The sequence below is a fragment of the Anolis sagrei genome, chromosome 2 (genome assembly GCF_037176765.1).
Source record: "Anolis sagrei isolate rAnoSag1 chromosome 2, rAnoSag1.mat, whole genome shotgun sequence".
Taxonomy (NCBI): Eukaryota; Metazoa; Chordata; class Lepidosauria; order Squamata; family Dactyloidae; genus Anolis; species Anolis sagrei.
The window spans coordinates 290,667,628-290,684,238 of record NC_090022.1 but is presented as its reverse complement, the minus strand read 5'-3'; the positions used below and the strand labels follow the sequence as shown (position 1 = coordinate 290,684,238).

Genomic DNA, 16,611 nt, shown 5'->3' with positions numbered 1-16,611 from the left:
AGCTACACAATTGCTTGGAAGCTCACTCCGACCCAGGCTGGCTTCGAATTCATGACGTTTTGGTCAGAAGTGATCTTAAGGCAGCTGACACTCAGCCAGCTGTGCCACAGTCCCGGTGCAGTTTTCCCCCTATGTGTTATTTTAGAGAACCAAAGATCTGGAAGAGACCTGAAGGGCCATTCAGTCCAACCCCCGGCCATGCCAAATGTAGTGTAATAATACATATACAAAGTAATCTATGTCAAGAAAGATGCAATGTTTCTCACTTGGCTTGCTGCTGCAGGATGCGGAGAGTGGCACGCGTCAGCAGCTTGGCTTCATTGGCACTGACCAAATTAGCAGAAGATATAAGCGGCACAGGAGCCTTCATTGGCTGCAGGGGAAGAGAGGACTGCGGAGCATCGTATACCTTTAAACTGCTGATAATCCTCTCCTTGGCTGAAAGAGAAGACACACAAACAGCTCAACAACCTGCAGTTGATTCAATGGTATGCTTCTGCCAGAAGTTACTGTAGAGTCCCTCTGGAATTCTTAAAAGTGGAAATATTTTGTTGGGTGCAGGTTGTTGATAGAGACCATATGGTATCAACTTTGTTAGGTTTTACAATGTATTGTAATGTAATATAGCTGAGTCATACACTGCTAATAGGCTTCTATTGGAAATGCTGAGTCATGCATTAACTGTATATAGAACTTCATTTGAGGAATGTGTTCTGGCCTGGTCCAAATGAGTGTTAATGATGCAATCCTGAGTTTGAGTTAAGTCAATAAGTTGGGAATCAATCAGAGATTGCTATGTGTAAATGTACAGAATTGTATATAAGGAAGTCGTGTACAGTGTATTCTCTCTCCTTGTGCTGTGATGCTGTTTGCCGAAGGCTCTGTGTAATTTATTAAAGGAACCTGTCTGCTAAGACAAGATATAACCGTGTGCTGTGGTAAGTTTGTAGTGTCATCTAGATTGGAGGGGAAAACAATAGTAAAACTGACAATAGCCGGGCATGTGCTCAAGTGCTTGTAAAGAGTTCCAGAGTGACTGCAGTTTGTGGGAGCAGTTGACTGAAAATACTATGCAGGAAGAAGCTACCGGAAAGCACTGAAGTTGTGCAACTGATCTGCTGCTGAATTGTGAGATAAAGCGCAACAAACTTAAATCCACAGTAGTAAAAATATGGTAAAGTTAAATACTCAAATTGCTATTACATTAGAGGTTGCTTGAATATATGTTTGGGATTATATGATTTTAACTTGTTTTATTCACTTTTGATTACACTATGTAACAAAATTTTTTAAAAAAATCTGTTCCTGGTTTGGAAGTGTTATTTCCTATTTAATTTTGTGGGATTACTTTGAAAGTAGTTCTTCTACTCCAGAAATGTTTTTGTGGTAGTCACAAACTATGTTGAATTGGTTGACACTCAATGAGGGATTCATTGAAAAACTATAGCAAAAGGTGCTGCAGGATGTCCTGCAAAAACTAATTTTTTGCAGTTTAATAAACTTTTTTCACATTTTTGTGATTGAACCAATTAGGAAATGACATTTACAACCCAGGGAGCCCCCGGTGGCACAGTGGGTTAAACCCCTGTGCCGGCAGGACTGAAGACCGACAGGTCGCAGGTTCGAATCCGGGGAGAGCGTGGATGAGCTCCCTCTATCAGCTCCAGCTCCTCATGCGGGGACATGAGAGAAGCCTCCCACAAGGATGATAAAAACATCAATTCATCCGGGCGTCCCCTGGGCAACGTCCTTGCAGACGGCCAATTCTCTCACACCAGAAGCAACTTGCAGTTTCTCAAGTCACTCCTGACACGACAAAAAAAAATTACAACCCAGGAACAAAAAATGTGTTACATAGTGTTATAATATCTGTTTTTCTGTGTGTGTGTGACTTGAGAAACTGCAAGTTGCTTCTAGAAGGAAGTTGCTGAGGGGATGCCCAGATGTTTTACTGTGGGAAGCTTATCTCGTATCCCTGTGTGGGGAGTTGCGAGCTGACAGAGGGAGCTCATCCACACTCTCCCCAGATTTGAACCTCCAACCTGTTCTGCTGGGACAAGGGTTTAACCCACTGCATCACCAGAGGCTCCATATTCTCTGCTAAACTCTGGCCTTTTACTCCTGAAATGTAGAATGCCTTCTCTGATATTTTCCCCTTTTGTATATACCTTGAACAATTGAGGATATCTTTGTTAAGGAATCAATTAGCACTTTGAAAAACTTGTATGTTTTTTTACACTCCCGTGAAATGTAGGGAATTCCACTCCCACACCCTAAATTAAACTAATTGCACATTACAAGGGGGTTGTTTGTTCCCTCTAATTATGTCCTATTGCATTCTGATTGACTTACCCAACATAGGATTTGTGAAGTCTGTTTGTGTTGAAGCAGCGCTTGAGGCCACATGGGACTCGACTTGGACTTGAAACCAGAAGTCTAGTGCTTCCTGGAATTCATGCTGAATGCGTTCAACATTGACAAACTCAATCCACAAATCCTAGAACCCAAGCGGAGAAAGAGTTGAGCAAAGGTGTAACAAAGGAGCGGCCCACCCAAAGTTGCTCCGATGAGAGTAATAGATCACAAAGATCTGCATGTGGCACAGGCAAAAACAGGAATACAATGCAGAGTGGTGGGAAAGGTCATCCTACACATCCTCCCACTTCAATTCATTTTCAATTTTCACTTCTATTAAACTAACTTCTGTTTTCACTTCCTTTAAAAAAAAAAATCAGCCATGCCAGATCATCACTCCTCAGCCTTGAGTCCAAGTCAGTGCATTTTTTACCTGCTGGTTCTGCATGACTTTGGCAAGCCGATGAGCATCGTATTGCTTTGGTAAAGAGGGAATGTACATGTCTCCTTTCTGAAAGCTCTCTTCTTCCAGCCATAAGACATACATGTTGAAAAGCCTAAAAACACAACAGTGAGAAAGGCAAACAAAATTTGCAGCAGGGGTTGACTTCCTGTTTACTGCATACATAAACATATTCAGCCCCAACACATGAGACCCAAATTCTATTGCTTCTGGTGTTTGAGGGCAATTTCATGGATCATTTCAGGCAGGCATGGGCAAACTTCGTCCCTCCAGGTGTTTTGGACTTCAACCTCCACGTTTCCTAACAGCCTACCAGTTGGGTTGCAGTGAGTTTTCTGGGCTGTATGACCATGTTTCAGAAGCATTCTCTCCTGACATTTCACCCACATATATGGCAGGCATCCTCAGAGGTTGTGAGGTCTGTTGGAAACTTGACAAGGGAGGTATGTGTGTGTGTGTATATATATATATATGTATGTATGTATGTATACACACTAGCCGTCCCCTGCCACGCATTGCTGTGGTCCACATGCTGGTTCTGTGTGGAGAGTTTGGCCCAATTCTATCGTTGGTGGGATTCAGAATGCTCTTTGATTGTAGGTGAACTACAAATCCCAGCAACTACAACTCCCAAATGTCAAGATTCCATTTTCCCCAAACTCCTCCAGTGTTCACATTTGGGCATATTGAGTATTTGTGTAGAGTTTGGTCCACATACATCATTGTTTGAGTCCACAGTGCTCTCTGGATGTAGGTGAACTACAACTCCAAAACCAAAGGACACTGCCCACCAAACCCTTCCAGTATTTTCTGTTGGTCATGGGAGAACTGTATGCCAAGTTTAGTTCAATTCCATCGTTGGTTGGGTTCAGAATGCTCTTTGATTGTAGGTGAACTATAAATCCCAGCAACTACAACTCCCAAATGACAAAATCAATTTTTTTGAGTGAAGGACATACATTGGGTTGTTAGGTGTCTTGTGTCCAAATTTGGTGTCAATTCGTCCAGTGGTTTTTGAGTTCTGTTAATCCCAGAAACGAACATTATATTTTTATTTATATAGATACACACACATCTGTGGAAGGTCCAGTGTGGGAGAAAGAACTCTTGTCTGTTGGGGGCAGGTGTGAATGTTGCAATTAATCACCTTGATTAGCATTGAAAAGCCTTGCATCTTCAAAGCCTGGCTGATTCCTGCCAGGGGGATCCTTTGTTGGGAGGTGTTAGCTGGCCCTGATACTTTCATGTCTGAATTTCTCCTGCTTTCAGAGTGTTCTTCTTTATTTACTGTCCTGATTTTAGAGTTCTTTTAATACTGATACAAACTGTTAGGAATTGTGGGAGTTGAAGTCCAAAACACCTGGAGAGGTGAAGTTTGTCCAAGGTGTTATATACTGTCAACCCTGAAGAAGAAGTGGATACAGCTTGGAACAAGGGCACAAGGAACAGGGGAATCCATTAATTTTTGGAATCCATTCCAAAAATAGGGCAAAAATAGTCATCCTCCCCAACCTGAACCACAAATGGATAGACTGCACTATAGCTTGCAGAGAACCCATATTGTTCCCTCACAATTGTGGAGACCCTCAGAGAAAGAGCCTCCAGTTTCTGCTCAAGCTTTCTTTATTACCTGACAAGCTCCTTGTGCAGTTCAGGGGAGGTCAGGTGGTCAGCCTGGGTGGATCCCCTGTCCACTAGGTTTTCGCTGCTGCTCCCTGGGCTGTCCACCCTGAGCGCCTTGCTGGCCGAGTGATGGAAATCTGCAGCTTCAATCAGGCGCTGTTTCAGGTCACCCAACAGGCTCAGGTGAGCGGGACTTTGGAAAAACCTTTTCCCAATGCAGCCATCTACGGGTAACCTTAAAAGAAAGAGCCCTTGTCATTTACAGCTAACAGATGTGAGCATGCACAGAGCATCTTCCAGCTTTCAAAGCAAAAGGGCATTTTGATACGTTAACTAAATAAAAAAGAGCCATCACACACTAAGTTCACGGCTTGGATACTTTTGTATTGTTTTATTTCATTTATATACTAACTAGCCGTCCCCTGCCATACGTTGCTGTGGCCCAATCTTTGTATATGTGTTGTGTGTGTGTGTATATATATTTGTGTATATGTGTATATATGTGTTTGTGTAATGTATTTTTGTTGGTTTTTAAAGTCTCTTCTGCTGTGTTTTTCAGTGTTTTTATGAGTGATGGTCACTTGTTGGCCTGACAGGTGTACTGTGTCCAAATTTGGTGTCAATTTGTCCACTGGTTTTAGAGTTATGTTAATCCCATAAACGAACATTACATTTTTATTTATATAGTAGCCATCCCCTGCCACGCGTTGCTGTGGCCTACATGGGAGTTCTGTGTGGGAGATTTGGCCCAATTCTATCATTGGTGGGGTTCAGAATGCTCTTCTGATTGTAGGTGAACAAGCCAGAAAACAAAAAATACAATACAACGCTTGTGCAAAACCACACCCACCCACACACAGAAATATATATACACAAACATACATATATACACATATACACAAATATATACACACACAAAACACATATATACAGACTGGGCCACAGCAACGTGTGGCAGGGAGCAGCTTATTATTATTATTATTATTATTATTATTATTATTATTATGTGAACCTGGAGCCTTCTGCATCACGAACCACTTTTCAGACTCCATAAAGAGGCCTGCAAAGTGCTAACTCACCCATACTGTGGCCCTGGGCGATGGAGGTAGAGGAGGAAGAACTTTTGCCAGATGAGTGGAAGGAGGGGATGGTCAGCTGGTGTAACGAGGGCCTGATGAGCCCAGCGGTAGATCAGAAGCCGCTGGAGTGATGGCACGATGGGCAACTTCAGCTGGGACTGAGCTTTCTGGAAGCAAAAGGAATGTTTATTGGATACCTTCAATACCTGGGAAACCAAGTCCAGCTTCTTTGGGGAGCAGGTTGAGGAAAGGTTGAGCTGCCTTATTCTTTTTTTATATAGAGAAGATGTCTTCCATGAGAAGACTTTTCTCTTTTACCTTCAGAGCCTGATCAGGAGTGAAGGGGTTGCTGACCAACTCTCTTTCCACCACCCTACGGAGTTGGGAGTCCTCTTCAAATATGGACTCCATATTCAGAATGGTCCAGGCAAACCAAACCTGCAAATAATAAACAAGGACAAGGTCAGTTTCCTTTGGGTGATACTTCTAAAGCAGGGATTGGGGAAGCATAAATCTTCAACATTGCATTTATGGCCCCTGAGGCCTCAAAACTTCTGCTTCCCCATCACAGTTTCTTTTAAAAATTGATTCAGTTTCTGAATCAATTCGTGCTCCAAAACTGCATGCATGGAAAGATTTAAAAAATATGTGAAAACATGCACTGAGTCCCCTTTGGAGTGAGAAGGGCGCCATATAAATGTCATAATTAATAAACAAACAAACAAACAAACAAACACTCTCACCTAAACATTACAAGTCACCAGAAACTATTACTGCCTAATACCTCCATTAGCTTCTGCAGTTCTTCTCAAAATGGCAATACAAAATGATGTGACAACGTGTTTGGTCACCATGTTAAGAAGGACTGAAGAAGAAAATGGAGATAGTTGAGCTTGTTTATATATTACTAGCCGTCCCCTGCCACGCGTTGTTGTGGCCAAGTCTGTGTATATGTATTTTGTGTGTGTATATATATGTTTATGTGTGTGTGTATTTTTGTGTATATATATCTGTGCTTGTGTGTGTGTGTGTGTATGTATATATATGTGTGTGTCTATATATGTGTGTATATATTTGTGTATTTGTGTGTTTATACGTGTACATGCATATTGTGTATATGTGTGCGCTTGTCTATATGCATGTTTGTGTGTATATGTGTGCATGTTTGTGTGTATGTATATGTATGTGTGTATATGTGTACATTTGTATGTGTTTGTATATAAGTGTATATTAGGCTTGGGCGGTTTCGTTCGTTAATTTCGTAATTCGTTATTAATTCGTATTTAAATTAGCTTACGATCCAATATTGAGCCATGCAGGAATAGTGTGAGGAGTAAATTAGATTCAAAACAATTTTTTCAATTTATTTCGTAATTGTTTCGTTATTATTTCGAAATTATTTCGTAATTATTTTCGCATGTCTGGTGCAAGTTTTATAGTTGTTGTTTGTTTTATCACACCAACAGTCAACAACAGAGGGAGAGGGAAGCTTCAGAAGTTCCCCCTGTCCCATTTGGAGGTTTTTTTTTTAGCGCGTCCGCCATTAACGAATCGATTCGTAATTATACGAAATTTCGTAAATTTCGAAATTTTTAAAAGGAAAATTTCGGAATTCTTTTAAAAAAACGAAACACGATGGACCCCTAAAAACGAAACGAGTTTAGAAACAAATTTTTCCGTTGTTACCCAGGCCTAGTGTGTATATATATATATGTTTATGCGTGTGTATATATTTGTGTATATATGTGTGTTTGTATGTGTATGAATGTGTGCATGTGTATATGTATATGAGTGTATGTGTATATATGGTGTATTTTTCTGTTTTTAAGTCTGTTCTGCTGTGGTTTTGTGTGTGTGTGTTTAAGGGTGATGGACACTCGTTGGACTGTTAGGCATATTGTGTCCAAATTTCGTGTCAATTTGTACAGTGGTTTTTGAGTTATGCTAATCCCACAAACGAACATTACATTTTATTTATATAGATTATTAGTTACTTTATTTTTATACCACTTTTCTCCCCATAACACATTACAATAAAATTTGAAAATAAAACATATATGTATGTGCATGTGTGCGTATACACATACACAAACACACACACATAATAAGAATACAAGGGGTGAGTTACGTGCTCTCAGGTTGCTGACACGTCCCTTACCTGTGCAGGATTCCCATTTCCCTCGATGAAAGAAGGTGTGATGTTTCCCGCCACAATCCAGCTGACTAAGGAAGACAGCAGCCCCTTGTCACTGTGGTAGCCCAAAGCATTCTGGGAGGTTTGGAGAAGAGAGAGAACACTTGTCAGAATATACAGCGCTGGCAGAAAATAGTTCATTGCCAGTCTTGCTGAATGAATTACAATGGGATTTAGAGAGGTCTATGTGCAGAATTGTGGCCTTACGTTGGTCTGTAATCAGAGTGAAGGAAATGATATTATTTAATTGACAGACATCATACGTGGAAATGAATTGCAGAGTTGAAATGCTCAAGCTCCATTTTTGTAATAGAGAAAATGACATCTTCCCTAGGTATCATGCTAATGTGCTAGAAAATTATTATGGCTGGCATTCCATTAGTTACTATGTCGTAAGTTAAGCGCAAGAACCCGCAACTGTTTCCTATTCACATTGACCATCGGAATACTATTGCCACAAATGTAAATACCCCTGAAGTCCACCTTAAAAGCCAGCCATCTTGAGTGATGGACTTTTGTGACAAGAGGTGCACTGCTGGAGTAATATGATTACCCCACTTCAATTGCTGAGTGAGGTGCCAGGACCAAAAGCAGGGATCATCATGGACGACAGAAACCCAAAGCTTGGGGTGACTGAGCCAATTATAAGGAGCAAGGCCCACACGCAAATGTGTATAATATGCAGGTTGTTGAGTTGCTGTGAGTTTTTCAAGCTGTATGGCCATGTTCCAGTAGCATCCTCTCCTGACGTATCGCCTGCATCTTCAGAGGTTCTGTTGGCAGTAAGGCAAATTGTGTGTGTGTGTGTATCTGTAGAATAATATCCAGGGTGGAAGAAAGGACCCTTGTCTGTTTAAAGAATGTATGAATGTTGCAACTGGCAAGCTTGAATAGTATTGAGTAACTTTGCAGACTTGGCCACGGTGATCCACACTCTGATTACATCCCATATAGACTACTGCAAGGCTCTCTACATGGGGTTGCCTCTGAAGACTGCCTGGAAGCTGCAATTAGTCCAACGAGCAGCAGCCAGATTACTAACAGGAGCGGGGTACAGGGAGCATACTACTCCTCTGTTGCGCCAGCTCCACTGGCTGCCCATTAGCTTCCGAGCACAATTCAAAGTGCTGGTGTTGACCTAAATGACTCCGGCCCAGTTTACCTGTCCGAACAGATTCTCCCCTATGAACCATCAAGGTTGTTAAGATCTTCTGGAGGGGCCCTGCTCTTGGTCCCATCATCTTCGCAATTGCGTCTGGCGGGGATGAGGGACAGGGCCTTCTCGGTGGTGGCCCCTTGGCTCTGGAACTCTCTCCCATTGGAGATTGGAACTGCCCCTTCCCTCCTGACCTTTGGAAAACAGGTGAAAACCTGGCTTTGGAATCCGGCATTTGATGAGTGAGGCAATGGCTTTTGACCACACGGATGGATGGGGATGAATAGTGATTTTTATGCTAATGACTTGGCTTTATATAATTATATGATAGTACTTTAATGTGTTTATATTAGTGTATTATTGATGTGATGTTTTTAAACTATTGTGTATGAACCCCCTTGTTGTAAACCGGCCTGAGTCTCTCGTTGGAGGTGAGAAGACCGGTATATAAAAGTTCTAAATAAATAAATAAATAAAGTCAATCAGTGAGGGTATTTGCATAAAGGTAGCTTGGCTGTTGTGCCTGGAGGCATCCCATGTTTGGGAGGTGTTAAATGGCACTTCGTTGTTTGCTATCTAGAATTCCCGTTTCTGAGTGTTGCTCTTTATTTACCATCTTGATCCTGGTGGTTTTTTTTAATACTGGCAGCCAGATTTTGTTCATTTTCATGGTCTCCTCCTTTCTGTTGAAATTGTCCACATGCCTATGGGTTTCAATGGCTTCTCTGTGTAGACTGACATGATGGTTGTCAGAGAGTGGTCCAACATTACTGTGTTTTCAAATAGTATTCTGTGCCCAGGTTGGTTCATCAAGTGATCTACTATAGCTGACTTTTCTGGTTGTTGTATTGTCGAAGGCTTTCATGGCCAGAATCACTGGGTTGTTGTAGTTGGCAGAACTTTTCATGCTCTTCGATACGTGTTTGGATGCTGCAACTCACAACAACCCAATGATTCCGTCTGTGAAAGTCTTTGACAATACTGCAGGTTGCTGTAAGCTGGAAAATGCTTTCCCAACACACCATTTGGGAAACTCTTTTATATTATTTGACCTATTGTCTATAACTGAAGAAGGATGGATCACACGTACCTTGTGTTGCTGGTAGAGCACCTTCTGGATGCAGTCCTCCTGGTTGAACTGGAATGCTGCTTGGCACAAGTGGTCCATCAGGCAGAGATTGGCTCTTTCCTTGTGCCACAAGGGCTGGCTGGTTAGGGCTTGAGCCCAGAACTCCAAGACAGCAGCCGGCCCAACGGCGCTAGGCTGACTGCTGATGAAAATGTGACTCTGTCAAGGGAAGAGAAAAGAACAATCCAATGGCCCACTAGGAAAGCCATGCCAGAGTTGTTTCAACCATTGGGAATAAAGTCACAGGGAAGAGAACCTTGAGGATGTCACAACTAAATGGTGCCTGAGGTGGGCATGAGGATCAATAACCTGCAATTGCACAAAGCACTGGCTCCCACTATAAAGTCCAAGGGTCACACAGATTCATGATATAATAATAGTAGTAATAGTAGTAATAATAACCTTTATACATTACAGTAGTCCAGTCTAGAGGTAACTAAGTCATGGACCATCATGGTCAAATCAGACTTCACGAGGTAAGGTCGCAGTTGGCGCACAAGTTTTAATTGTGCAAAGGCCCTCCTGGCCTTTTAATATATAATCATATCATATCATATCATATATAATGACTAAGGCGATCCCTCGTTGGCCGAGTAGGATAGTCTCCCAGGATCAGAATTCTTGTGAGTCTGTAGGTGGCTGTGGAGCCCTATTCTTGATCAAGATATCAAGATCAAGAATCAAGATATATAATAATATATATTATTATAATATATAATACTATATATGTGATATAGTCATAGCACAAAGCATTGGCCCTTGCTTAAAAGTCCAATGTGAGTCTAGGCTGCATCAATAAAACTATAGTGTCAAGAGGAGGGCGACTAAAATGATCAAGGGTCTGGAGAACAAGCCCTATGAGGAGCTGCTTAAGGAGCTGGCCATGTTTAGCCTGAAGAAGAGAAGGCTGAGAGAAGACATGATAGCCATGTATAATGTGAGAGGAAGCCACAGGGAGGAGGGAGCAAGCTTGTTTTCTGCTCCCCTGGAGACTAGGACACGAAACAATGGCTTCAAACTACAAGAAAGGAGATTCCATCTGAACACGAGGAAGAACTTCCTGACTGTGAGAGTCATTCAGCTGTGGAACTCTCTGCCCTGGAGTGTGGTGGAGACTCCTTCTTTGGAAGTTTTTAAACAGAGGTTGAATGGCCATCTGTCAGGGGTGCTTTGAATGCAATATTCCTGCTTCTTGGCAGGGGGGGGGGGGTTGGACTGGATGGCCCATGAGGTCTCTTCCAACTCTATGATTCTATGATCAAGGGAAGTTATGTATTCAACTCTATTCTGTTTTGGTCAGACCTTACCTGGAATAACACTGTGTCCAGTTCTGGGCAAAACTATTCAAGAGGGATATTGACAAGCTGGAAGGTGTCCAGAGAGAGACTAAAATGATCAAACTTTTGGAAATCAAGCTCTATGAGGAATGGCTGAGGGAGCCGGGTATGTTTAGCTTGGGGAAGAGGAGGTTAAGAAAGGACATGAGAGTTGTGTTTAAATATTTGAAAGGGTATCACATGAAGGAGGGAGCAAGCTTGTTTTCTGCTGTGCTGGAGACCAGGTCATGGAGAAATGGATTCTAATTCCATCTAACCATTAGGAAGAACTGCCTGACAGTAAGAGCTGTTGACAATGCAATAATCTGCAATGGAGCATGGTGGAGCTCCAAAGCAGTCATTTTGACATTAGGCACCAAACCCTACTCTCCTCTTGCATTACATTCTGCATGAACTGATCTGTAGGGAATGGAAGATCTGAAGGTGATGGTCATTTCAGGCACCTGCTTCCCTTCATCTCAAAAGGAACCAGAATTAAATCAAATCAAGTATGTCTTCAGCTCCTGACCTGTATCATGCAGTTGAGCAACTTGATGTTTTCACCGTAATTTGCCCCAGTGATGTGCTGGGCCACTTTCTGCGTCACTTGCTGTGTCATCCCTTGAGGAACACCACTGTCCAGCTGAAGGAACTGGTGGAGGCAGGAGAGAAACCTAGGAAAAACCACAGGAAAGTCGCCCTTTGATTCTCTGCTGCTATTTCAGCCCATGGACTCGCATGGGCACAGAAACCAATATCACCACAAGGAGTTCTTGGCAGTTTGACTAGGCAACGGTATAGAACAGAAATGGGCAAACTTCAGCCCTCCAGGTGTTCTGGACTTCAACTCCCACAATTCCTAACAGCCAACTGGCTCTCATCCTATGATGTTGTTTACATATAACTGGCTGTACCCACCACGCGTTGCTGTGGCCAACCTTCTCTCCCTCTTTCTCTCCTTCCCTTTTCTTCTTTCCTTCTCTCCTTCCTTCCTTCTCTACCCCTTTCCTTCCTCCCTTTTTCTTTTCCTTCCCTTTCTCTTTCTTCCTCCTCTGCCTCTTTCCTTCCTTCCTTTGCTTTTTTCTTCCATCATTCCTTTTGTCTTTCCTTCCTTCCCTCCCTCTTTTTCTTTCTCTTCTTCCTTCACTTCCTCTTTCCTTCCTTTTCTTTTTTCTTTCCTTCTCTCCTTCCTTCTTTCTCTACCCATTTCTTTCCATCCCTCTTCTTTTCCTCTTTCTCTCCTGTCTTCCTTCTCTACCTCTTTCCTTCCTTCCTTCACTCTTTGCTTCCATGCTTCCTTCTCTCCTTTCTTCCTTCTTTCTTTTCCCCTTCCTTCCTTCCCTACCTCTTCCTTCCCTTTTTCTGTATGTCATTTTCATCATTTTTTTCATCATTTACCTTTTGGAGTTTTTTAAGTCCCTTCCACTGGGTTTTTTTTTTTTTTTTTGGGTGGGGGGGTTATGAGTGATGGACACTCATTGATCTGTTAGCGTTGCTGCGGCCAACTTTCCCTCCCTTTCTCTCTCTCTCTCTCTCTCTCTCTCCTTCCTTCCTTCCCTCCCTCTTTCCTTTGTTCCTTCTTTTTTCTTTCCTTCTCTATTTCCTCACTACCTCCTTTTCTTTACCTTCTTTCTCTCCTTTCCCCTTCATTTTTTAGGGTTTTTTGTTTGAAAGACATAGATCGAATTAGAATGTGTTTTGTTGCCAAATTTGGTGTCATTTTGTCCAGTGGTTTTTGAGTTCTGTTAATCCCACAAACGAACATTACATTATATTTATATAGACTAGCAGTCCCCTGCCACACGTTGCTGTGACCCACATGGGGGTCCTGTGTGGGCGGTTTGGCCCAATTCTATCGTTGGTGGGATTCAGAATGCTCTGTGATTGTAGGTGAACTATAAATCCCAGCAACTACAACTCCCAAATGACAAACTCAAATTTTTTTGAGTGAAGGACATACATTGGGTTGTTAGGTGTCTTGTGTCCAAATTTGGTGTCAATTCGTCCAGTGGTTTTTGTGTTCTGTTAATCCCACAAACGAACATTACATTTTTATTTATATAGATAATAATCTTGGATCCAATATAACTCATTTTCCCCCTTCCCGCTTTTTTGACCAAGTTAAACCATTTCCATAGTTAAACCACAGAATATAACATTAGGTCTCTTTAAAAATTCCCACTATTACAGAAAACAATTTCTCTGACCATCTTTTAACAAGTCACTAGATAATCCCAAACATAATCATTCTAAACTCTTTGGAGGAACAGTGACAAAATCATCATAGGCCGAGCATCCACAGCATGCTAATGTCTGGGTTAAGTCTAGACTCACTGTTCATTTTTCAGTAGATAATACTGGCACGGGTAGAACAAGGGTAGGACTTTATCTAGAACATGAACGACTGTCCTCAGATGCCGCGACTGCACAAGAACGCCCAGGAGAGGGATTCCCTCCGCACAGAACTTCTCAATGCTACGAAAAGAAAAAAAGGAGGTCTTTTAGAATATATATATACTAGAATGATCTGCCTCAATGCACTTTAGCTTCCAGGCTCTGCTCAGCTATAGGAACTCATTGTATGTCCTTGGGCATTTCAAACACTTTCAGGCTCAGAGGATGGAAATGGCAAAGCTCCTCACAAGAAATTATGCCAATAATAATAATAATAATAATAATAATAATAATCTTTATTTATATACCGCTCCATCTCCCCAAGGGGACTCAGAGAGGTTCCCAAATAATATCACAAAACATACGGAGTAAAAACAACATAACCATAAGATTAACAAACAAAATATAAGCATAAAAATTGTCGCCATAACACACATATATTAAAAGTAATCCTGCCTGTTCAAGGCAATTTAAAAATTTGAAAGGCTGGGCCAAGATTTGTGCGAGCCCCAAAATTATAGGGGGCCCGGGAATTAAGTGCAATGCTATGGCAGGCAACAATAATATTAGGAACAGGTCTGTGGCTGTTCATTCCAGGGCCGACTAGAAGCTGGAATGTGTCCAGAGGAGGGCGACTAAAATGATCAAGGGTCTGGAGAACAAGCCCTATGAGGAGCGGCTTAGGGAACTGGGCATGTTTAGCCTGAAGAAGAGAAGGCTGAGAGGAGATATGATAGCCATGTATAAATATGTGAGAGGAAGCCACAGAGAGGAGGGAGCAAGCTTGTTTTCTGCTTCCTTGGAGACCAGGACGCGGAACAATGGCTTCAAACTACAAGAGAGGAGATTCCATCTGAACATTAGGAAGAACTTCCTGACTGTGAGAGCCGTTCAGCAGTGGAACTCTCTGCCCCGGAGTGTGGTGGAGGCTCCTTCTTTGGAAGCTTTTAAGCAGAGGCTGGATGGCCATCTGTCAGGGGTGATTTGAATGCAATATTCCTGCTTCTTGGCAGGGGGTTGGACTGGATGGCCCATGAGGTCTCTTCCAACTCTTTGATTCTATGATTCTATGATTCTAGAGGAAAGGATCTGGGTAACTGGTACGAAGAATAAGGCCGCATTCGACAATGTGTAGGGCTGAGTTAGAACTGGTCATTTTCAAAGGCTTGTTGAAACCACCAGGTCTTCAAGCTCTTACGAAAGGAGGAGAGGGATGGGGCCTGTCTTATTTCCCTTGGAAGGGCATTCCAGAAATGGGGGGCCACCACTGAGAAGGCCCTCTCTCTCGTCCCTACCAACCGCGCTTGAGACGGTAGTGGGACCGAGAGGAGGGCCTCCCCAGAAGATCTTAGTGCTCGCGCCAGTTCATAGAAGGAGATGTGGTCGCGGAGATAGGCGGGGCCCGAACCGTTTAGGGCTTTATAGATCATGACCTGCACCTTGAATTTGGCTCGGCAACTTATTGGCAGCCAAGAAAACCCCATGATGGGTCAGCATCTTTAACATGGTTTTCCTCTTTACCTACTTCCTCAAGCATAATTGACTTCTGCTATTATTATTATTATTATTATTATTATTATTATTTCAAATTTCATTTTATTTATTTACAGTACTTATGTTCCACCCATTCTCACCTGGAAGGGGACTCAGGGCGGATCATAGAACACATATACGGCAAACATTCAATGCCAATTATACAATGACAAGACAGACAACAGATAGAGGTATACATGGGTGCTGTCACTCCATCTCCCTGCCAAAGAGCGAGCTTTCTTTGTTCATAAACTTTCCTCCAAAATGGCATGCCTAAAATACCTCCCTGCTTAATGTGGTTCCTATTCATCTATTTGCATTGCTGTTTTCAATCCGCTAGGCGGGCGGGGAGCTGGGCTGAGGGTCAGGAGCTCACCCTGACCCGGCTTCAAACTGTCAACCTTTCAGTTGGCAAGATTTTCTGCAGCTGGTGATTAACCTGCTGTGCTAAAGCCAGCCCTAAGCTATATCATCTCATGATACGTCCAAAGTACAACAGACTCAACTAAATCATGTGTTTCTAGGAAGAATTCAGACTTACTTTACTCAAAATACTGAACAAAGATGGATTGAAATAGTATAATGATTGATAGCTTAGCTGGCCCTTTCTTTTAAAATCTTAACACTAGCAATCATGTGAGACAATTTTTCTTGAATCTCCTTGACAGCAATCAGGCCTATCCTCCACCCTGCAAACAAAACCCTCTAGCTAAGACAAACAGACAGACAGACAGACAGATAGACAGACAGATACACAGACAGGCAGGCAGGCAGATAAATAGATGGATTATATATATGAAATATGAATTCTATATATTACATAGAATCAATATAATACTATTAATAATATTATTATATATTTTATATTGCACGCAATATTACTAATAATATTACAATATAATGATATAGTACAATATAGTAATATATACAACTGATATTGTACTATGCTAATAACATAATATATTGTGTATATATGTGTGTGTGTGTGTGTATTGTAAGCCACTCTGAATCCCCTTCAGGGTGAGAAAAGCAGCATAAAAATGTTGAAAATAAATAAATAAAATAAATAGATGGATGATTGACTGATGGTATCTTATATCACAGGGTCACAGAAAGGCACACAATATAAGAAATTTGAAATAGACTAAAATCACATTACACAATGTGATTTCATACACTGCTTGTGTACATCCTAAAATAAATCAATTCGAAGCCTGTAATGAGGGCTGTGTTTTGCTTTCACAACAGCCATATGTTGTGTATTCCAACAGCACTGGAATAAAAGTGGGTATAGGCATTTTTGCTAGTAGATGAAGCCACAGAGAAATAAATACCATACTTCAAGAAACCTAGAGAGGCAGAATAGAGA

At 41.8% G+C, this 16,611-nt stretch overlaps 1 protein-coding gene across 1 annotated transcript in view; it reads right to left on the bottom strand.

Annotated features, from left to right (window-relative positions):
- EPG5 (ectopic P-granules 5 autophagy tethering factor) overlaps positions 1–16,611 on the bottom strand; it is a 92,090-nt gene that overhangs the window by 39,429 nt on the left and 36,050 nt on the right. The window contains exons 17-26 of the mRNA XM_060761206.2: positions 13,650–13,790; positions 11,845–11,989; positions 9,961–10,158; positions 7,679–7,789; positions 5,839–5,958; positions 5,521–5,687; positions 4,449–4,676; positions 2,789–2,912; positions 2,353–2,497; positions 267–438 (exon numbers count right to left, since the gene is read on the bottom strand). Of these exons, the coding sequence (XP_060617189.2) occupies positions 267–438; positions 2,353–2,497; positions 2,789–2,912; positions 4,449–4,676; positions 5,521–5,687; positions 5,839–5,958; positions 7,679–7,789; positions 9,961–10,158; positions 11,845–11,989; positions 13,650–13,790 (1,551 nt within the window). The remainder of the gene's footprint in view (positions 1–266; positions 439–2,352; positions 2,498–2,788; positions 2,913–4,448; positions 4,677–5,520; positions 5,688–5,838; positions 5,959–7,678; positions 7,790–9,960; positions 10,159–11,844; positions 11,990–13,649; positions 13,791–16,611) is intronic.